The 20814-nt window shown below is 54.1% G+C and overlaps 2 protein-coding genes across 5 annotated transcripts; one reads left to right on the forward strand and one right to left on the reverse strand.

Moving 5' to 3' along the window:
* Positions 1-14118: 14118 nt before the first annotated feature.
* On the reverse strand, positions 14119-16524 carry C1H11orf68 (chromosome 1 C11orf68 homolog). Of its 4 annotated transcripts, none has more exons than XM_055261133.2 (3): positions 16200-16524; positions 15597-15662; positions 14119-15504 (listed from the first exon to the last, which is right to left on the reverse strand). In XM_055261133.2, exons 1-3 carry the CDS (start codon positions 16319-16321, stop codon positions 14748-14750), a joined length of 945 nt encoding a protein of 314 aa, XP_055117108.1. In that variant the 5' UTR covers positions 16322-16524; the 3' UTR covers positions 14119-14747. The 4 variants fall into 4 exon arrangements, with proteins under 4 accessions (XP_055117108.1, XP_055117026.1, XP_055117286.1 ...); XM_055261051.2 differs by having other exon boundaries at positions 14119-15507; XM_055261311.2 differs by lacking the exon at positions 15597-15662.
* A 112-nt stretch (positions 16525-16636) lies between these two features.
* DRAP1 (DR1 associated protein 1) lies at positions 16637-18837 on the forward strand. The gene is made up of 7 exons (XM_055261433.2): positions 16637-16824; positions 17061-17133; positions 17229-17322; positions 17623-17742; positions 17849-17942; positions 18164-18252; positions 18611-18837. Exons 1-7 carry the CDS (start codon positions 16783-16785, stop codon positions 18714-18716), a joined length of 618 nt encoding a protein of 205 aa, XP_055117408.1. The 5' UTR covers positions 16637-16782; the 3' UTR covers positions 18717-18837.
* Positions 18838-20814: the final 1977 nt, after the last annotated feature.

Consider the following 20814-nt stretch of genomic DNA (forward strand, 5'->3'; position numbering starts at 1 on the left):
TAAATTCATGTAACAAACAATTAACTACTTTAAAGTGTACAGTTCAGTGCCATTTATTACATTCACAATGTAGTACAGCCACCACCTTTCTTTAGTTTCAAAACTTCATCACTCCAGAAAACACCCCACACCTATGAAGTAATTACTCCCTATTTCCCCCTTCCCTCATCCCCTGGTATCCACTAATTTGATTCCCATTCTGGGCATTTCAAGTAAATGGACTCATTCATATATTATGTGGTCTTTTGCCTGACTTCTTTACTTAGCATAACATTTTCTTTCTTTTCTTTCTTCTTCTTCTTTTTTTAGATGGATTCTTGCTCCGTCGCCCATACTGGAGTGCAATAGCCCAAACTTGGCTCACCGTAGCCTCTGCCTCCTGCACTCCTCAAGTGATCCTCCTGCCTCAGCCTCTTGAGTAGCTGGGATCACAGGCATCTGCCACCACACCTGGCTAATTTGTGTATTTTTAGTAGAGACAGGGTTTCACCAGGTTGGCCAGGCTGGTCTCAAACTCCTGACCTCAAGTGATCTGCCTGCCTCAGCCTCCCAAACTGCTGGGATTCCAGGTGTGAGCCACTGCACTGGGCCAACATAACATTTTCAAGGCTCATTCATGTTATAGTATGTATCAGTACTTTGCTCATTTATATGGCTGGGTATATATAACCATTTATTTATTTATTTATTTATTTATTTATTTGTTTATTTATTTATTTATTTTTGAGACAGAGTCTTGCTCTGTCGCCAAGGCTGGAGTGCAGTGGCACCATCTCAGCTCACTGCAAGCTCTGTCTCCCGGGTTTTCGCCATTCTCCTGTCTCAGCCTCCCAAGTAGCTGGGACTACAGGCGCCCGCAACCACGCCCGGATAATTTTTTGTATTTTTAGTAGAGACGGCATTTCACCATGTTAGCCAGGATGGTCTCGATCTCCTGATATCGTGATCTGCCCGTCTTGGCCTCCCAAGTGCTGGGATTACAGGCATGAGCCACCGTGCCCGGCCTATATATATAACCATTTATTTATTCATAAGTTGATGGACATGGGATATTTCCACTATTTGACTATTATGAATAATGCAGTTATGGACATTTCTGTACAAGTTATTGTGTGGATATATGTTTTCATTTCTCTTGAATATATACCTAAGAGCAGAATTACCAGGTTACATGGTAATCTGAGGAACTGCCAGACTGTTTTACAAAGTGACTATACCATTCTACATTTCCACCAGCAATGCACGAGGGATCTAATTTCTCCAAACCTTTGCCAACCCTTGTTATTTTCCTTTTTTTGTGTGTTAACGACATCCTAGAGGGTATGCAGCGGTATCTCATTGAGTTTTGATTTGATTTGCATGTCCTTAATGACCAATGAACCTCTTTTCCTGTGTTTTTGATTTCATCTGTATGTTTTTTTTATTTTAGATGGAGTCTCGCTCTCTGTCGCCCAGACTGGAGTGCAGTAGTGCAATCTCCACTCACTGCAAGCTACACCTCTGGGGTTCACGCCATTCTCGTGCCTCAGCCTCCCGAGTAGCTGGGACTACAGGCGCCTGCCACCACGCCCGGCTAATTTTTTGTACTTTTTTTTTTTTTTTTTTTTTGAGACGGAGTCTTTCTCTGTCCCCCAGGCTGGAGTGCACTGGCACGATCTCGGCTCACTGCAAGCTCCACCTCTCGGGTTCACGCCATTCTCCTGCCTCAGCCTCCTGAGTAGCTGGGATTACAGGTGCCCGCCACCACGCCCAGCTAATTTTTTTTGTATTTTTAGTAGAGACGGGGTTTCACCGTGTTAGCCAGGATGGTCTCGATCTCCTGACCTCGTGATCCGCCCGCCTCGGCCTCCCAAAGTGCTGGGATTACAGGCTTGAGCCACCGCGCCCGGCCAATTTTTTGTACTTTTAGTAGAGACGGGATTTCACTGTGTTAGCCAGGATGGTCTCGATCTCCTGACCTCGTGATCCGCCTGCCTTGGCCTCCCAAAGTGCTGGGATTACAGGCATGAGCCACCGCACCCGGCGTTTTTTGGGCAGATATCTATTCAAACCTTTACTTTTTTTTTTTTTTTTTTTTTGTAGAAATGAGGTTTTAATATATTGCCCAGGCTGGTCTCAAATTCCTGGCTTCATCCCTCTTCATGCTGAAATGACAGGCGTGAGCCACTGCTCCCAACCGTTGCCCAGGCTGGAGTGCAGTGGTGCGATCTTGGCTCATTGCAGCCTCTACCTCCTGGGTTCAATTGACTCTCCTGCCTCAGTTTCCCGAGTAGCTGGGATTACAGGCATGTGCCACCATGCCCGGGTAATTTTTGTATTTTTAGTAGAGACAGAGTTTCACCATGTTCGCCAGGCTGGTCTCTAACCCCTGACCTCAAGTGATCCACCCGCCTCAGCCTCCCAAAGTGCTGAGATTACAGGCGCCCGCCACCACCCCTGGCCCACTGCCAATTCTTAATTTTTTTTTTTTTTTGAGACGGAGTTTTGCTCTTGTCACCCAGGCTAGAGTACAATGGCGCAATCTCAGCTCACCGCGACCTCCACCTCCCTGGTTCGAGTGATTCTCCTGCCTCAGCCTCCTGAGTAGCTGTGATTACAGTCATGTGCCACTACACCTGGCTAATTTTGTATTTTAGTAGAGACAAGGTTTTTCCATGTTGGTCAGGCTGGTCTCGAACTCTCAACCTCAGGTGACCCACCCGCCTCAGCCTCCCAAAGTGCTGGGTTTACAGGCGTGAGCCACTGCGCCTGGCCAATTTTTTTTTTTTTTTGAGACGGAGTCTTGCTGTGTCGCCCAGGCTGGAGTGCAGTGGCACAATCTCGGCTCACTGCAAGCTCCGCCTCCCGGGTTCACGCTATTCTCCTGCTTCAGCCTCCCGAGTAGCTGGGACTACAGGCGCCCACCACCACACCTGGCTAATTTTTTGTATTTTTAGTAGAGACGGGGTTTCACCATGTTAGCCAGGATGGTCTCAATCTCCTGACCTCGTGATCCGCCCGCCTCGGAAATGCTGGGATTGCAGGCATGAGCCATCGCGCCCAGCCATTTTTTTTTTTTTTTTTTATGTTGAGTTGTTCTTTTTATATTCTGGATACTAAACCTTTATCAGTTATATGATTTGCAAACATTTTCTTTTATTCTGTAGGTTGTCTTTTCACATTCTTGAAAATGTTCTCTTTTTTTTTTTTGGAGACGGAAAAATGTTCTTTGATGCACAAAATGATGCATTACTATTTTTTATTGAAGTCCAATGTATCTTTTTGTTGTTGTTGCTCATGCTTTTGGTGTCTAATGTAAAAATCCGTTGCCAAATTCGAGGTCATGAAGATTTACTCCTGTGATTTCTTCTAAGAGTTTATAGTTTTAGCTCTTAGATTTAAATTGTTTATTAAATTGAAGTCAAGCACACATACAGTAAAGTGCACACATCAGTGTGTTCAGCTTAATGACTTTAAAATAATTCATTATTTATTATTATTATTATTATTTTGAGACGGAGTCTCGCTCTGTTGCCCAGGCTAGAGTGCAGTGGCACGATCTCAGCTCACTGCAACCTCTGCCTCCTGGGTTCAATAAATACTCTTGTCTCAGCCTCCTGAGTAGCTGGGACTACAGGCACGCACCACCACGCCTGGCTAATTTTTGCATTTTTAGTAGAGACGGGGTTTCACCTTATTGGTCAAGCTGGTCTCGAATTCCCGACCTCAGGTGATCCACCCGCCTCGGCCTCCCAAAGTGCTGGGATTACAGGCGTGAGCCTCCGCACCCTGCCTTATTTATTATTATTTTTAAGACAAGGTTTCACTGTATCTCCCAGGCTGGAGCACAGTGGTGCAATCATAGCTCACTGCAACCTTGAACTCCTGGGCTCAAGCTATCCCCCCACCTCAGCCTCCCAAGTAGCTGGGACTACAGGTCTGCCACCATGCCAATTATTTATTTATTTATTAGTAGAGAGGAAGCTGTTGCCCAAGCTAATCTCGAACTCCTGAGCTTGAGTGATCCTCCCGCCTTGGTCTCTCAGAGTATTGGGATTACAAGTATGAGCCACCAAGCCCAGCCTCCATGACTTCTGTATGTATATAAACCCATGTAACTACCACTCTTATCATGATGACGTTTTTAGCAACTCGGAAGGCTCCCGTGAGTCACACTCCCCACCCATAGGTAGCTACTATTCTGACTTCTGTCATCATAGATTAGTTTTGCCTGTTCTTCAACTTCATATACATTTGATCATATGGCATGTTCTCTTTTGGGTCTGGCTTCTTTTAGTCAACATGTCTGTGGGATTCATCTGTGTTATTGAGTGACCTGGTAGCTTGGTCTTTTCTGTTGCTGCGTCCCATTGCACAAATATTCCACAATCGGTCTCTCCATTCTCCATTCCCCTGCTGATGACTTGGGGGGCCTTCCAGTTTTGGACTATTATGAATAAGGCTGCCATGAATATCCTGGATACATCCTTTTGGGAGCCAGTTGTATTCATTTCTCTTGGCTATGTGCCCAGGTTGGGAGGAATTATTGAGTCATATGGTTGGTGTACATTCAGCTTGAATTGATCCTCTCCATCAGTGCTCCAACATGGATATACCATTTTACATCCCACCCATGTTGTTCAATGGGTAACAGTTCCAGTTGCTCCACATCTGGAGATGACTTTTTTTTTTTTTTTGAAACAGGGTCTTGCTCAGTCACCCAGGCTGGAGGGCAGTGGTGTGATCTCAGCTTACTACAACCTCTGCCCCCCAGGCTCAAGCGATTCTCCTGCCTCAGCCTCCCAAGTAGCTGGGCCTATAGGCACCTGCCACCATGGCCGTCTAATTTTTGTATTTTGTAGACAGGGTTTCACCATGTTGGGCAGGCTGGTCTCAAACTCCTGACCTCAGGTCATCGGCCCACCCTGGCCTCCCAAAGTGCTGGGATTACAGGCATGAGCCATGACACCTGACCTGGAGATGACATCTTAATTCACTTCTACAAACATTTATTTTCCTTGGTCCTGGCCCCATCCTCTCTCCCCTGAATGCTGTCCACAGCTTCCAGCTCAGCACTTCCCACCCTGCAGCCTCAGGGATTGTTTTAATCATGAAAAATTTTAAGAGTCTGAGCATTTCACCCTCAGACTTGGACCTACCCCAGCTGGAATTGCTACCCAGGAAGGCCTGAAGACTGAGAAGGGATGGGCTAAGGGTGCTTGGCTTACCCTGTGCTCTTTTAGGTTATGTGCTGCCTGGGAGGCTTGAGGGGCTAAGAGGATAACACTAGTGGCTCTTGCTCATTGAACTCTGATGAACCAGACGCCATTCCAAGTAACATGTTTAATCCTCACAGCAACCCTGTGAGAGAGATGGTATAACACACCCATTTTACAGATCAGGAAATGGAAGCACAGAGAAATTAAGCAACTTGCTAAAAGCCACACAGTGAGGAAGGAAAGTGTGCAGAATCCAGACCCTCGCAAATCTGGCGGAGCTTGGCCAAATGCACAGGCTTTTCCTTCATAGGTACCTGCTCACTCTCAGCCCCAGGCTGCCAGACCGAGCCCCTCACCTTTGCACAGATGGCTCCCTCTGCCCAAGGGACCTCCCTTGTCCCCTCACCTGGCTGACTCTTATGCTGCAGCTTTCAGTTTCCCCACCATTTCCTCAGCAAGGTCTTCTGTGAGCCCCAACCCAGGTGAAATCCCTTAATCCCTTATGCAATGAGCAATACAGTCCCCTCGTGCAATGAAGGACGTTACCTTTTATTCTCTCTGCTTGGAATAATGTTTGAAGGTATTGCATTTTGGAGATGGATATGCATGTATCTACATGTATGTCTATATCTGCATCTACCAAGTTGATGGCCATAAAAAGGGGATGTGGAAATTATTTTATTTTATCATATTTTATTTATTTATTATTTGAGATGAAGTCTTGCTCTGTAGCCCAGGCTAGAGAGCAGTGGTGCGATTTTGACTTACTACAACCTCTTCCTCCTGGGTTCAAGCAGTTCTTCTGCTTCAGCCTCCTGAGTAGCTGGGACTACAGGCACCTGCCACCATGCCCGGCTATTTTTTTGTATTTTAGTAGAGACAGGGTTTCACCATGTTGCCCATGGTGGTCTTGAACTCCTGAGCTCAGGCAATCAGCCCACCTTGGCCTCCCAAACTGCTAGGATTATAGGAGTGAGCCACCACACCTGGCCTGGAGAAGAAATTATTTTAAAACGTCGTTTTTATTTTTTATGTTGCTTTACACTAAAAACATTTAATTGCATTTCTTTTTCGACTACGTAATACATTAAGATATTTTAAAATTCAAAAGTTACGAAAGGGGTAGAGTGAGACGCCTCCCTACCACTGTAACCAGTTTCTTGTGTATTTTTTTACCCAGATCTACATCCCGTATCGTTTCTTGCTTTTTGGTTTTCTTATTATCTTGGAAGATCTTTCACTGAGTATATGTAGATCTGCCTCACTGAAAAGAAAAATCTAGCTGAGGACTGTGGGACACGCTTATAATCCTAGCACTTTGAGAGGCTAAGGCAGGAGGATCATTTAAGTCCACGAGTTGGAAGCTGCAGTGAGCTGTGATCAGGCCACTGCACTCCAGCCTGGGCAACAGAGTGAGAGCCTGTCTCATGAAAACAGAAACAAAAGCTACCTCGTCGAGGTTTATCTTACATTCAGTAGAATGCACGCTTTGTTAACGTGCTGGTTATGTGTATGCATCTGTGTAGCCACGTTCCAATCCAGATACAGAACATTTCCATCCCCCTAGAAAGTTCTCCCCTGCCTCTTTGCAGTCGATTCCCCCACCCCAGGAAATCACTTAACTCATTTCTGTTGTCATCGATTAGTTTTGTCTCTTGCAGAATTCCTCATCAATGGAATCGTTCACCACGTGATCTTTTGTGCCTGGCTTCTGTCCCCCACTGCACGGATGTACCACAGTTTCTTTATCCATTCTTCTGAATTAACTGAACTAAAAGTTGAATGGAGCCAGATGTCGGGGAGGTAGGGATGATTAAAGACTTAGTCCCAGGCGTGTGGTGGCGGGTGCCTGTAGTTCCAGCTACTTGGGAGGCTGAGGCAGGAGAATGGCGTGAACACGGGAAGTGGAGCTTGCAGTGAGCCGAGATTGCGCCACTGCACTCCAGCTTGGGCGACAGAGCAAAACTCTGTTTCAAAAAAAAAAAAAAGACTTGGTCCCAGGCCAGGGGTGGTGTCTCATGCCTGTAATCCCAGCACTTTGGGAGGCCAAAGGGGGCAGATCACCGGAGGTCAGGAGTTCAAGACCAGCCTGGTCAACATGGTGAAACCCTGTCTCTACTAAAAATACAAACATTAGCTGGGTGTGGTGGCGCACTCCTGTAATCCCAGCTACTTGAGATGCTGAGGCAGGAGAATCACTTGAACCTGGGAGGCAGAGGTCGCAGTGAGCTGAGATTGCGCCATTGCACTCCAGCCTGGCCGATAGAGTGAGACTCCGACTCCAGAAAAAAAAACAAAAAACAAAAAACCCCCAGCAACTTCGTCCTCCTGGCTGCAAGGCACTTTCAACCCAGAGAGGTGGTCAGACACTCAGACTAGTCCTGGTGCTAAGGAGACAGTGCTGGGGGGAGGAGCCAGAGAGTGCCAGGGCCATTACTGGAGCCCCAAAAGGAAGAGTTATTTCCAACTGTGGTGGGAGTGGGTAGGAGAAGACTTCCTGGCAGAGGAGGATTTGGGAAAAATATTCATAAAAAGTGGGGCTCGCTTTCCCTCACCAGCCACCCCTCCAGCTCAGGACTGTGGGGTGAACATCAAAGACACAACTCCAGCCTGGCTGGGTCTCTAGTAGTTCAAGTGACTTCATTATGTGACTTCGGGTCAGTCTCTTTCCCTCTGGGAGCCTCAGTTTCCCCTTCCTGCAGATGAGTGGTTTACGTACTGTGGACCCTGAAACTAGAGGTTTCCCTGGAGATGGCTGGGATGGGGTTTTGGGCCCCTCATTCTTGCTTCAGTAAGCGCCACTCAGCAGGCAGGAGGGGCTCTGGCAGTGGACGACTTGGGTTTGAATTTCAGTTCAGCCACTTCCTGGCTAGGCAAGCTGGGCCATTCCCTAACTTCTCAATGCCTCAGTTTCCTCACTTGTAAAGAGGATGCTGGCCGGGCGCAGTGGCTCACGCCTGTAATTCCAGCACTTTGGGAGGCCGAGGCGGGCGGATCACCTGAGGTTGGGAGTTCGAGACCAGCCTGACTAACATGGAGAAACCCTGTGTTACTAAAAATACACTTAGCCGGGCGTGGTGGTTCATGCCTGTAATCCCAGCTACTCGAGAGGCTGAGGCAGGAGAATTGCTTGAACCTGGGAGGCGGAGGTTGTGGTGAGCCAAGATCATGCCATTGCACTCCAGCCTGGGCAACAAGAGTGAAACTCCATCTCAAAAAAAAAAGAAGATGCTAATAATCGGACCTGCTTTTCACGGTTGTTGGGGAGTGACTGAGCCATGGCATGGACAGTGCTGAGCATGGCACCAGTACAGTAAAGGATGGATAAATGTTAGTGAGAATTTTCTTGCTGTTTTATTTTGTGCTTTATGGGCAATTTCCTCTGAAGGGAGATGTCAGGGGCTCTGCTGTCAGTGCCCAGGATGGATTTGCCTGCTCAGCCTGACCCCTTAAGTTTCTTGGAGTGGCTCCTACTTCCTGCAGACCCAGGCTCAGACAGTTGGAGCCTGTCACCCAGTTCTCAGGCTCCCCCTAACTCCTCAGACCTGGGCCATACTCTGACCCAGTACCCCATGGGTGCCAGCACCTGCTCTGGGCTTGTGGGATGAAACTCCCGTCCTGTATGAAAGGTTGGCAGGCCTGGGCTGGGCCAATAAACTGCCCCACCCATCCTGGGAGGACCTCCGGGCACTGGTGTAAACTGAGTCATGGGGGGGTGAGGGGGTGAGTCACACAGCTTGGGAGTGGGAGCCAAATGGGACAGAGCTCGCCTGTGTGGGGTCCCTGGCCCCATCTCAAACAGCCACAGCTCAGCCCACCTCCGACACCCATCAGGCCCCTGGCCCACGGCAGAGGTGAGCCGGGCCAGACCAGGTTCCCAGAGGGCAGGAGCCTGGAGGCTGGACTCCCAGCACGCACGCATGTGCCTGTGTGTGAGTTTGTGTCATGTGTTGTGAGGGGCGGGTGGCAGACCGGAAAGGGAGGCTCTGACTCGGGAGGAAAGGATGGATTGGGGTTTGGAAAAGAGTCAAAGCCCTAGAGAGATTTTGGCGGGAATGCTTCGCTGCCCTCTCCTGGCCTCTGAGGGTTGGGCTGATTTTCCTGCCTGAACCAGCCTTCTCCCTTTAGGGGAGGGAAGAAGAGGAACTGGGGCCTGGTGGGTGACCTCCCTGTCCTCTAGGGTCTACAGAGGGCAGAGTCGGTCGGAGGAGGGAAGATCCCCAGAAGCCAATTTGGGCTTCACCCCAGAAAGGTCTTTACCCTCGGGGCCAGAGCTGCTCAGGGACCAGGGACAGAGCTCCCTGTGACACGAGTGTGTACAAGGACTCTTGGGAGTTGTGGAGGCCCCCAGAGCATTTCTAGCCTTGACCTTGGCCAAGTTGCCAAGTTTTTTAACCTCTTTCTGCCTCAGTTCCCTCATGAGTAAAAGGAGGAGGTCTGTGAGGACCATAATGAGTTAATGCATCTGAACTGCTTATGGTGTGCCTGGCGCAGAGTAGGTCTGTATACAGGTTTGCTTTTTTTCTTTTTCTAGACAGGTTTGCCAGGCTGGAGTGCAGTAGCTAGATCATGGCTCACTGAAGCCTTGACCTTCCAGGCTCAAGCGACCCTCCTCCCTAATAGCCTCTTGAGTGCTGGGAGTATAGGAATGTGCCACCATGCCTGACTTTTTTTTTTTTTTTGGTAGAGATGGGGGGTCTCATTGTGTTGCCCAGGCTGGTCTTGAACTCCTGGGCTCAAGCAATCCTTCCGCCTCGGCCTCCCAAATTGCTGTTATTATAAACATGAGCCACCATGCCCAGCTCATGTTTACTTTTACTATTTGAGCCTGTTTTCTCATCTATAAAATGGGTGAGAAAGGACCCCTGAGGTGGCCCTTGTCCAGCTTTCTCTCTGGTCCCAGTCTCTAGTTTGATTCCCTGGGAAGTTGCCCCCTAAGCCCTGCCACCCTGCCTGACTCTATCTCCCTGGGATTTTTTCCCAGTAAGCAAAGGAAGATGGGGTTGGTGGGCTTCTCAGCTGGGTGTCCTCAGGTTTACCCCTAGGTGCCTGGGGGATGTGTGTCAGAGGAGTGGGGAGTTTCCCTCCTCAGATGAATCAGCTGTGTGACCCGATCCTCATCCCTGCCAGAGCCCCTCCCAGCCGGCAAGAGTGGGGCGCAGCTGACCCACTGGGAAAATCCCCCAAATCCTGCCAAAGCTCTTGTTGAAGTGTTCTCTCGACTCAGCTGTTTTAGTCCTCTTTGAGTCTGCCCAAGTTCCAACAGGGGTCAAGTCGGGCAGATTCTCTCCTTCCCTGGACAGACTCTCTAGAGCCTCCTCCCTGGGGTCTGGGGTTTGCAGTATGTGGGAGTGGGAGTAAAAGGAGTTGGGGCTTTTTCCTGGCCTCAGACACCCTTCCCCTGGTTTTATAAAAGGAGCAGAGCACAGGACTTGTCCAAGTTTGCCCAGCACCCCCTGGGCCAAAGGCACTTCCCTGCTCCAAAGTAGGAACAGGCCAGCCAAACAGGGCAGAACTCACTGCCAGACTGAGGGGGTGGGTTTTGGGGGGCCATTGACCTGGCAGGGGGCCAGTTCCCACTGTAGACCTGGAGACCCTTCCTGCCCAGTAGGCTTGGTCATTGCACTCTCTAGGCCTCAGTTTCTTCATCAGTAAAAAAGGGACTTTCGGCCAGGCGTGATGGCTCATGCCTCTAATCCCAGCACTTTGGGAGGCAAAGGTGGGCGGATCACCTGAGGTCAGGCATTCGAGACCAGCCTGGCCAACATGGCAATCCAGGAGGCGGAGGTTGCAGTGAACCGAGATCATGCCACTGTACTCCATCCTGGGTGACAGAGTGAAACTCCATCTAAAAAAAAAAAAGACTCTCAGTTTTGGCCCAGCTTCTCTCCCAAGTGGTTCTGAGGACCCAACCTCCTATGTGCTTTAGAAACCAGATCCTGAGTCCTTGCAGGGTCTCATCTATCCTTGCAGCCCCCACCCCAACAGCACTTCGATAAAGCGGGGGTTTAACAGTGCATAAGGTGCCCCGGAGTTGGATGAACTGGGTTTGAATCTTGGACTTGCTCCATAACCTTGAGCCAATTATTGAACTTGTCTGGGTCTCAGTTTCCTCTTCTGCAAAATGGCAATAATAATAGAGCCAGGTGAAACGTAGATGAAATCATGTAGGTAAACGCTTAGCACTGTGCCTGGCTCTTGTCACGAATAGAATGAGGAAACTGAGGCCCAGAGAGAGAGTGGCTTTCATTCACTCACTCATTTATTCAAGAATGTTTGGCTGAGTACAGGGGCTCATATTTGTAATTCCAGCACTTTGGGAGGCCGAGGTGGTAGGATCGCTTGAGCCCAGGAGTTCAAAGCTGCAGTGAGCCATGATCATGCCACCGCATTCCAGCCTGGGCAGCAGAGCAAGACCCTATCTCAAAAAAGAGGCCGGCCGTGGTGGTTCACGCCTGTAATCCCAGCACTTTGGGAGGCTGAGGTGGGCGGATCACGAGATCAGGAGATCGAGACCATCCTGGCTAACACGGTGAAACCCCGTCTCTACTAAAAATCCAAAAAATTAGCCAGGCGTGGCGGCGGGCGCCTTGTAGTCCCAGCTACTCAGGAGGCTGAGGCAGGAGAATGGCGTGAACCCGGAAGGCAGAGCTTGCAGTGAGCCGAGATTGCGCCACTGCACTCCAGCTTGGGCAATAGAGCAAGACTCCGTCTCAAACAAAACAAAACAAAACAAAACAAAAAAAGAATGTTAATTTGGCATCTGCACTAGGTTGGGCCCTATGCCGGATGCTAGAGGATAAAGCATTGCCACTGTCTGAAGGGATCTTACATACAGATGAGAGCAGCAGGCGGGCGGGAGCTGTGGGAGCCTATGGGACATGCCTGCAACAGTTGGGGTGAGGAAGGATCCGGAAGCATCCTGAAGAATTACACCTGAGCCAGTGGGTCTGCAACGTGGCGCCAGCCAGGGAAGTGGGCGAGGGTAAGCTAAGCAGAGGCTACGGCACCAGCAAAGGCGTGAAAGTGAGAAAGGCCACCATGTGTACAAGAAAGTCACACACAGCTCAACGTTCTTGGACAAGGAGTGCAAAGCAGGGAATGGAGATGGGATGAGGCAGAAGGATCCAGCAGGGGCTGGAGTCGCCAATTACCTCATTCATTCATGTAATTACTTATGGAGTCGTTGTTCCGGCCAAGCACTGTGGTAGGCTCTGGGAACAAGGCTGAGATCTAGCCACTGTTCCTGCCTTCACAGAGCACAGTATGGGCATGGGGCTTAGGGGACAGCAGGAGACAGACATCAATCAAGCCATTACACAAGTCACCACACACTCCGGCCATCAGGGCTGTTTAAGGCAGGTGCTCAAGCAGAAGGAACAGTCCAAGGCCCAGGGCTGTGCACCAGGGGGTGAAGGAAGTAACAGATGGCTCCAGCAGGGTGAGCATGGGCAGAAAGGGGTGCCCGAGGGAAGCGGGGGCAGTCTGTGGGCACCAGGTCAGGTGTGGGGAGCCATGGAAGGGCTTTTGGCAGGACATGGCCACTCTGCAGGAGGGATCTATTGACCTGGCTGTGGAGAACGGAGAGGCGACAAGAGGAGGGTGGAAGTGGCTTGGGAGACGGTGAGTTGTGGGCTGGGGCAAGGCACAAGGATGGAGAGGGGCTGTGTGTGACACACTCAGCTATGGAAGAAGCCAGTGCTGTTGACCCACTTGGGCATCTCTGCGGGACCCATGAGGTACCTTGGCCCACTTTGGTGGAGTGCAAGGCCCTGGCAGCCCGAGGGAGGCAGAGCACCAGGCTCCAACTCGGAGACCACCCAGCTCTGGGGACTTCCCAAGGCTGGGCAGAGGGGGACTCAGCCCTGGGGAAGCTCAGGGTGGGGAGGAAGCTGAAGAGAGCACTGAGCCAGCATCTCATGACTCAGCCACTTCCACCCAGTCAGCCCGGTGGCATCTCCGCTCCCCTGCTCTAAATTCCGATTCGGTGAGACTGCTGGAGGCTGAGTCAGTCCCGGCACGGCACGAGAGCTGTGTCCCAAGAGGCTCCCTGCCAGACACACTGGCCCCCAATCAAGGCCAGGGCCAGGCACAGGGCTGGAGAGGTGGAGGGGTGCAGGAGCCAGGCTCCAAGGCTACAGCAAGTCCCAGCAGAGTGGGGCGGCCTAGTGAGATCACGTAAGTGAACATGCTTTGTGAGTTACGAAAAGCTCACTGTTTTCCTCGGTGGGCTCAGGGACCTCATTGCCTGAGGAGGGGACTGGGATGCAAGTCTTAGCTCTGCCCACCTCATCGCATGACACTGAGAAAACTCCTTTCCCCTCTTGGCTTCAACTTCCTTGACCGCAGAATGGGGCCAACATCTCCTAAAGAGTTTGTGAGAATTAAATTTAATGCATATGAAAGTGCTTTGCAAACTGTCCAGTGGGCCCTACGATGGTCAGGGTGGTAGAAGAGGAGAGTATGAATGGCAGGGCTTCCAGAGAGACTACCTAGGGTTGCGCAGGTTGTTCACTGCACAAGGATGTCCAGCCTAGGGTGCCGAAATCCAGCCCATCCCATCCTCTGCTCCCCAAACCGCGTACCCCGGCCTAGGACTGCTTGGACTTGGTACCTTTCTCTAATACGCACAAATGCACCCTGAGGGCTAGCAGTGGCCCCTTAGACGTTCCTGGAGGGGTCAACCCTTGGAATTATGGGAAATCTCTGAGAAACTGATTTGGGATGGAGGGGAAGTGGGGCTGGTTTTGCAGAGGTTCTTAGAGACAGGGCCTAACCTCAGCAGTGAGGCACAACTCATTGCTAGGGGCAGCTATGGGGGCCTGGCCGGGTCAAGGGGGTAGTCTCTCCTGGCCCTGCCTCTCCCTAGCAACGAAAGCAGGTAACCACCAAGACAGTATTTTAAAAAACACTCAAGACACAGACCCAAGCCGGGTTTTATTGAAATGCCAGGAGCGGGCACATGTCAAAGTAGCCAAGGAAGGGGGGACGGTGGTACAGGCTGTGTGAGTTGGCAGGGATGGGCAGGCCTCATGTCCATGGTCCTGGCATCCCCACTGCCAGGGGACAAGTAGGCACAACTACCCTCCCCTCAAAATGGCATGCTCAGGCCAGTGGGGCCCCTACCCCTGGACCATGAAGGCGCCAAAAGGGGCTGGAAGCACTAAGTTTTCTCCCTCCTGAGGGGGAAGGAAAGAAGGGGAGATGCAGGAGGAAGGGGAGGTATAGCCGGGGATGAGCGTTCCAAGGAAGTCTCTCCTCCTAGGTGTCTGCACCCAACTCATGGTCCTGGACAGTGGAGAGGAGCAGCATTACAAAAGGAAGCTGAAGGCTCATCCCTCAGGGAACCGGAGCCCCCCAGCCTGTGGGGCTTGTGTCAGCCCTGAACAGAGGGCAGAAGTTCAAGGGGACTGAAGATGCAGGTAGTTCCCAAGTGACCTAGGAGTCCCCAGAGCTGGGGGGTGTGGCCTTCATGGGACAAGGAGGAAGACAGGAGGATCCATCCCCAGCATGGAGTGGGGAGAGGGCAGTCTCCCCAATTTGGCCCCTCTAGGTCAGTTCCACGTTGTTGGCACGGTCAAGCACTCGGGAGCCACGGGCACTGCCCCCAAGCTGGAAACGGCTCTCATAGAGAGTGGGGCAGAGGTGCCAGCGATTGGCCCGGTAGATGCCCAGGTAGGTGTAGACATCAGGCTTGTAGGTGAGCAGACACTTAATGCCCGCTGCACGGATGGCTGAATCTGCCTCCAGTACACCCAAGCGGTCCGTGAAGTCGTCCGTGTAAACACAGATGACCTGGCGCCCACCCTCCTTGGCCCGTGGGCTCACCTTGGCCACCTGAAGCCGGCCTTCAACCACGGCCCGGGCAATGCCAGCCCAGGCGTGGTCCAGCTTGAAGCCCGGTGCCAGATGCATAAGCCACTTGCCCGAGAGCACGTGGTGGGTGATGGCGAGCTGGCGCAGGGTACCCGGGGTGATGGGCCGCCCACTGGTCTGCAGAGCTTCCCAGGCTGCCTGCAGGCCCTGCACGTCCCCGGAGTTGGGGCTGTAGCCCTGCCCATACACTGCAATCCAGCCCACAGGCTCTGAGTTGGGTGAACCGGGGTCCCCATAGCGGGTAACTTGGGATGGTGGGTACTTGGCCAGCCAGGCATCCAGCTCAGTGGCAGGCGCTGTGCGGGCATCAAACACTAGCCAGGGGTCCATGTCAGCTGCCATGGCCTCTGCAGCCAGGTGCTCAGCGGTGAAGCCATCCTCACGGCCACCTGGAGAGTCCTCCTCTTCCAGCTCCTCACCTGGTTCCATCCTGCTGTGAGGGAACGGAGTCAGGGCGGGGTCTGAGACAGTAACTACAGGTGCCAGGCACTGGATTAAACTGTGGCCTTGGGTAAGACTTACTGTCGATGCGCCTCAGTTGCCTCATCTTTACAATGTGATAACAACTGCTCCTGTCCCGTAGATCCGCTGTGAAAATTAGATGCCTGAGGAGTGAGCGCTCCAGAAGGGTTGCTGCAGTTATTACTATTCTCCTTGACTTACAGAAAAGGAAACTGAGGCTCAGAGAGAAAGGACTTGCCCAAGGTCACACCTATAGTGCGTGGCAGGGGCGAAGGGTGAATCCAGGCGTGGGAGCAACCGGCCCCAGCTACACCTCCCGGCCCTGCCAAGGCCCCCTTTTCCTGGCAGGTATCCGGTGCGCTGGCATTTAATAGAGGAAGGCAAAGATGCGCACGTTCGCGCAGCTCCCGAGGCCGGCTCTGTAGGGCCAGGCCTCCCGGGCAGGCGTTATCGGGACGACTTAAAGACGAGGACACTGAGGTCCAAAGAGGTTACAGGCCGTTCCGAGGCCAATGGGGCGGTTCCCGGACTCGAACCTGGGCTTGTTAGAGCCTGCAGGAGAGCCAGGCTCCGGCCGTGCCGCGCCCGCCGCCATTAACGCCCACGGCCCGAGCTGTGCTCCCGCCCCAGCCCTGCCCTGCCCCTCCCGCCGCCCGCAGTCACCTCCGGCCTTCGCTGCGTTCGACGCCGGCCCAGCCCCGGGCCCGGCTCCGCTCCTGCCGGGGCTCCGCGCCACCGCCGCCGCGCCCCACCCCGGCCACGGCTGCCGCCGCCGCCGCCGCCATCTTAGCGCCGGGCCACCTCAACAACAACTTTATAGACAAGCGCAGCCACAGGGCGGAGCCGCGGGCCTCAGCGGCCGCGCTGTGAGGCGGGGCCGGCAGGGGAAGGGGCGGGGCCGACGGGGAGGTGCTGACTCGGGGGCGGGGCCATCGCGGGAACCCCGGGAGGGGCGGGCCGCGGGGGGCGGGGCCAACGTTCGCTCTTCTGGCCTTGGAGGCGGGCGGGAGCGGCGGTCCAGACTAGGGAGGGACGCGCACCGCCCAGGAGGCTCCAAGGGGAGGGCACTAGGGCCCTGCGAGCGGCGTCTTAACCGGCGGCGCTAGGACTCCGCGGGAAACGGCGGGGGCGGAGCAGGCGGCACCAGGACCCAGGGGAACCGCGGCGGGCGGGCGGCGAGCAGGCCCGGGAGCCGGGAGGCTGCGGGCGGCGGCGCTGGACCCGACGCAGCGAGAGAGGCCCCGAGATGCCGAGCAAGAAGAAGAAGTACAACGCGCGGTTCCCGCCGGTGAGCACGTGGCAGAGCCCGGCAGGAGTGGGCCCGGCTCCCGGGTGGCTTGGGCCCAGTTCCCGCTGGGGAGGCGGGCGCGCCGCGGTGTTCGGGGGCCTGGACGCCCCGCCCCCTCCGTGCCCTCCCCGCGTCCGCGTCCCCCGCCCCCTTTCTCCGGGGATGCCCCTTCCTCCCCCAGCACCCCCTTAGGGGACGGAGGCGACGGGGTCTGAACTCTGCTCCCCCACCCGCAGGCGCGGATCAAGAAGATCATGCAGACGGACGAAGAGATTGGGAAGGTGGCGGCGGCGGTGCCTGTCATCATCTGTATCCTGCCGGGGGCGGACCGGGTCGAGGGGCGTGGGGGAGGGAGGCAGCGGGTCGCCCTCTCCCGCCCCGGAGTTCTCCTTGACGCCCCTCAGCCCGGGCGCTCGAGCTCTTCCTAGAGTCGCTGTTGAAGAAGGCCTGCCAGGTGACCCAGTCGCGGAACGCTAAGACCATGACCACATCCCACCTGTGAGCAGCGAGGAGACGGGAGGGGCCGGCCGGGCTGGCGCGGGGAGTTCACACACTGAGGGAGGCAGAGTCTGGATGGCGAGGGAGGTGGGCGGCAGCCGGGACACCAGTAAGGCCACAGACTGGCAGAGGAGGGGCTGGGCTTCCAGGCAGAGGGAGCCACCTGAGTAAAGGAGGGCAGGCCCGGGAGCGGAGATCGGCCCGGGCTCCAGTCTGACATCTGGGGCCCCTTGCTGCCACCCACTGAGGGTTTGGGTGTCTGGCCCCTCTTGAGTGCCAGTCCCTTCTCACCTCTTCCAGGAAGCAGTGCATCGAGCTGGAGCAGCAGTTTGACTTCTTGAAGGACCTGGTGGCATCTGTTCCCGACATGCAGGGGGACGGGGAGGACAACCACATGGATGGGGACAAGGGCGCCCGCAGGTGGGGCTAGGGCCTGGCATACAGTGGGGAAAGCCAAGACCACAGGGCTTGGGGGTGGCCAAGGAGTAGGGAGACCTCCGGGCAGATGGACTGTACCTTCCCAAAGGGGCCGGAAGCCAGGCAGCGGCGGCCGGAAGAACGGTGGGATGGGAACGAAAAGCAAGGACAAGAAGCTGTCCGGGACAGACTCGGAGCAGGAGGTGAGTGAGGCCCCAGCCCTTCGCCCTGCCCTTGGAGATGGGACAGGCAGCCTCACCCCAGGCTGAACTGGCAGGAAGGCAGCTCTCATCCTTTTCTGCAACCTCTTTGCTCACTGGTTTATTTGTAAATTGTGGCTATGAGGGTCTACTGCTGTCGCTGTCACTCCCAGTGATGGGCTCATGTCTTTTCTTGTCAACTCTGACCTCTGCGGTGCTCACAGGATGAATCTGAGGACACAGATACTGATGGGGAAGAGGAGACATCACAACCCCCACCCCAGGCCAGCCACCCCCCTGCCCACTTTCAGAGGTGAGCAGCCCAGAGGCATGGGAGGGTGCTGGCAGACTCCCCAGAGCCAGCTTACCCCTCCTGTTCTCCCTGGCCCCTTGGTCTTGTTGATTGTGGCAGATTTAGGGGGGTGGGAGGAGAATAACTGAGGAGGGCTTGAAGGCAGGAGACTGTTCTCCCAAAAGATCCTGCTCCACCCTGCCAGGGCCCGTGGGCGGGGCCTGGGCCTGCTCTGTGTGAGCTGCCCTGGGCCTTGGCCCCATGGATCTGGAGGGTAGTGGTGGGAGGGTCAGATGGGGGAGGGAGGGTCTTGGCAGCTGCCCCTGTAGAGGGCACGGTGGGGCTCAGGCCTGACTCTCTCCTGCCTTCTGCCCTGCAGCCCCCCAACACCCTTCCTGCCCTTCGCCTCTACTCTGCCTTTGCCCCCAGCGCCCCCGGGCCCCTCAGCACCTGACGAAGAGGACGAAGAAGATTACGACTCCTAGCGCCTTCCGCCCCCCAGGCCATAGCCCCTTTTAGTTGATTTTAGTTGCTCTGGGGGGAGGAGAGAAGATAGAGCTGTTCTTAAATTTATTAAAAAAAATAATAAAAGGGAATCTCAGTGTCTGTTCCAGGCTCTGCGCAGGACGTCATGGTTGCCATCCCATCCACCCACCTGCCTTCCCCACATGACACTGGGAGCTGGGCCCGGGCGTGGTGGCTCACACCTGTAATCCCAACACTGGGAGGCTGAGGCAGGCAGATCACCTGAGGTCAAGAGTCTGGCCAACATGGTGAAACACCGTCTCTACTAAAAATACAAAAATTAGCTGGGCGTGGTGGTGCATGCCTGTAATCCCAGCTACTAGGGAGGCTGAGGCAGGAGAATCGCTTGAACCTGGGAGGTGGAGGCTGCAGTGAGCTGAGATCATGCCACTGCACTCTAACCTGGGGGACAGAGTGAGACTCCATCTCAAAAAAAAAAGAAAATAAACTGGGAGCTGGGGCTGCGTCAGTGGCAGATGAGGTGGCAGTGAGGGGAGAGAGGGGTCATCTGGGGAGGCTGGAGGCCGTGGTTCTGCTGAGTGCACCAAGGCTGCCGACAGAAGGGAGGTGGGAGAGCTCGCAAGTGCTGGGCATGCGGGGGACACTTGCCCTGTGGTGCTGCTGACCCCCGGTGGGCTGGTGACCCCCGGCGGGCTGCTGCCCTGCTCTGAGCAGCCCCTTGTCTCTCTGATGGAGACTGTTCTGCCCCACTGTGGGCTGCTGTGAAGGGATAAGTGGGACAGGGAACAGGAACAGGTCTTGGAAACTGTAGAGTCCCGTGTCCAGTGTAGTGAAGGGCAGGTGGAAAGGAGCAGACATAGCGAGATTGTGGAGGGCCTTGAAGGTGGTTTTTGAGCAGGGCAGTGACACAGCCTGTTCATCCAGATAACCCTTCAGAGCAGACCCAGGAGCTGTGTTGCCTGTAAAGCAGAGGTACTCGGTGAGGCTGGGGAGGATGCAGGTGGCCCACGTGGGGCCTCCTGGGGCCCACAAGGCATTCAGTTTTAAAGGTCTGCTGGCATGGTGGTGTATGCCTATGGTCCCAGCTGCTTGGGAGGCTGGGACAGGAGTTCGAGGCAGCAGTGAGGCATGATTGCACCACTGCACTCCAGCCTGGGCAACAGAGCAAGACCCCATCTCAAAAAAAAATGTATACATATAGTCTGTTTCTTAGCAAGCTCACTGGCTTTCTCGTGGGCACTGGTGGCAGCAGGGAACTGACTCAGAAGTCTGGGTGAGGGTGATGGCAGCTGGAGCAGGATGAGGTAGGGGCACAGTGAGCAGTGGGCAGACTTGGGTCTGTGCTGGCCTCAGCCTTGAGCATAGAGATGGCTGACTGGACATGGAGGTTGAGAGGGATTGTTAAGGGCGACCCCCAGGTTTCTTTCTGCAGCAGCTTTGGTGGGCAGGGGCTCCTTCCCTGCTGGAGACTCAGGAAGAACAGGTTCAGCCTGAAGGTCACAGTCTGGCTCTGATGATTTGGGGGTGCCTATGAGGCTGCTGAGGGAAGGTGCCGAGTGGATGCGTGAACCCAGGGGGACAAAGACGCTTGTAAGCCCCAAAAGCAGGTGACCTTGCCGAGCATGGGGTGCTGGGGCAGACCACCAAAGGAGATGAGAGGGCCCAGAACCCAGGCCACCCAGGATCCATGGTGGTGCCCATCCAGGTACATCTGGAAGCAGGGAGAGGTCAAGTGTCAGATGCCGTGGACAGGAGGTGGCGCCTGCAAGGTGTCCCTCAGCTTTCCTGGAGCCTCTACCAGTGCTGCTTGGGCCTTGGTGGTGGTTGTAGGGGGTGAGGGGGCTGGAGATGAGAGACCCTGAGGCGTATGGAAGCAGCACTTAGGGATGCCAACCAGAGACTGCTCAGAGTGAGGGGCACAGGGGTGGGGGTGGTTTGTTTACATATATATTTACATTATATATTGTATATACATACATTTCTCACACTATATGGATGTATAGGGGTGGTTTTTAGCGAGAATGTAAGCCTTTAGAGAGAGAGGGGCTGCAGGGATAGGATGGGAAAGAATTGATGGGGTGAGGTGGGGGAACCTCA

This window comes from Symphalangus syndactylus, chromosome 1, assembly GCF_028878055.3.
Source record: "Symphalangus syndactylus isolate Jambi chromosome 1, NHGRI_mSymSyn1-v2.1_pri, whole genome shotgun sequence".
NCBI lineage: Eukaryota > Metazoa > Chordata > Mammalia > Primates > Hylobatidae > Symphalangus > Symphalangus syndactylus.

Excerpts from the sequence above, each read along its gene's own strand:
- C1H11orf68 (XM_055261051.2), bottom strand. The coding sequence starts at position 16,321 with ATGGCGGCGGCGGCGGCGGCAGCCGTGGCCGGGGTGGGGCGCGGCGGC. Across the intron at positions 15,663-16,199 it reads GAACGCAGCGAAGGCCGGAG|CGGATCTACGGGACAGGAGC; the intron begins GTGACTGCGGGC and ends TAATTTTCACAG. Across the intron at positions 15,508-15,596 it reads GCAACTGAGGCGCATCGACA|CAGGATGGAACCAGGTGAGG; the intron begins GTAAGTCTTACC and ends GTTCCCTCACAG.
- DRAP1 (XM_055261433.2), top strand. The coding sequence starts at position 16,783 with ATGCCGAGCAAGAAGAAGAAGTACAACGCGCGGTTCCCGCCG. Across the intron at positions 17,134-17,228 it reads GGCGGTGCCTGTCATCATCT|CCCGGGCGCTCGAGCTCTTC; the intron begins GTATCCTGCCGG and ends GACGCCCCTCAG. Across the intron at positions 18,253-18,610 it reads CCCCCTGCCCACTTTCAGAG|CCCCCCAACACCCTTCCTGC; the intron begins GTGAGCAGCCCA and ends TCTGCCCTGCAG.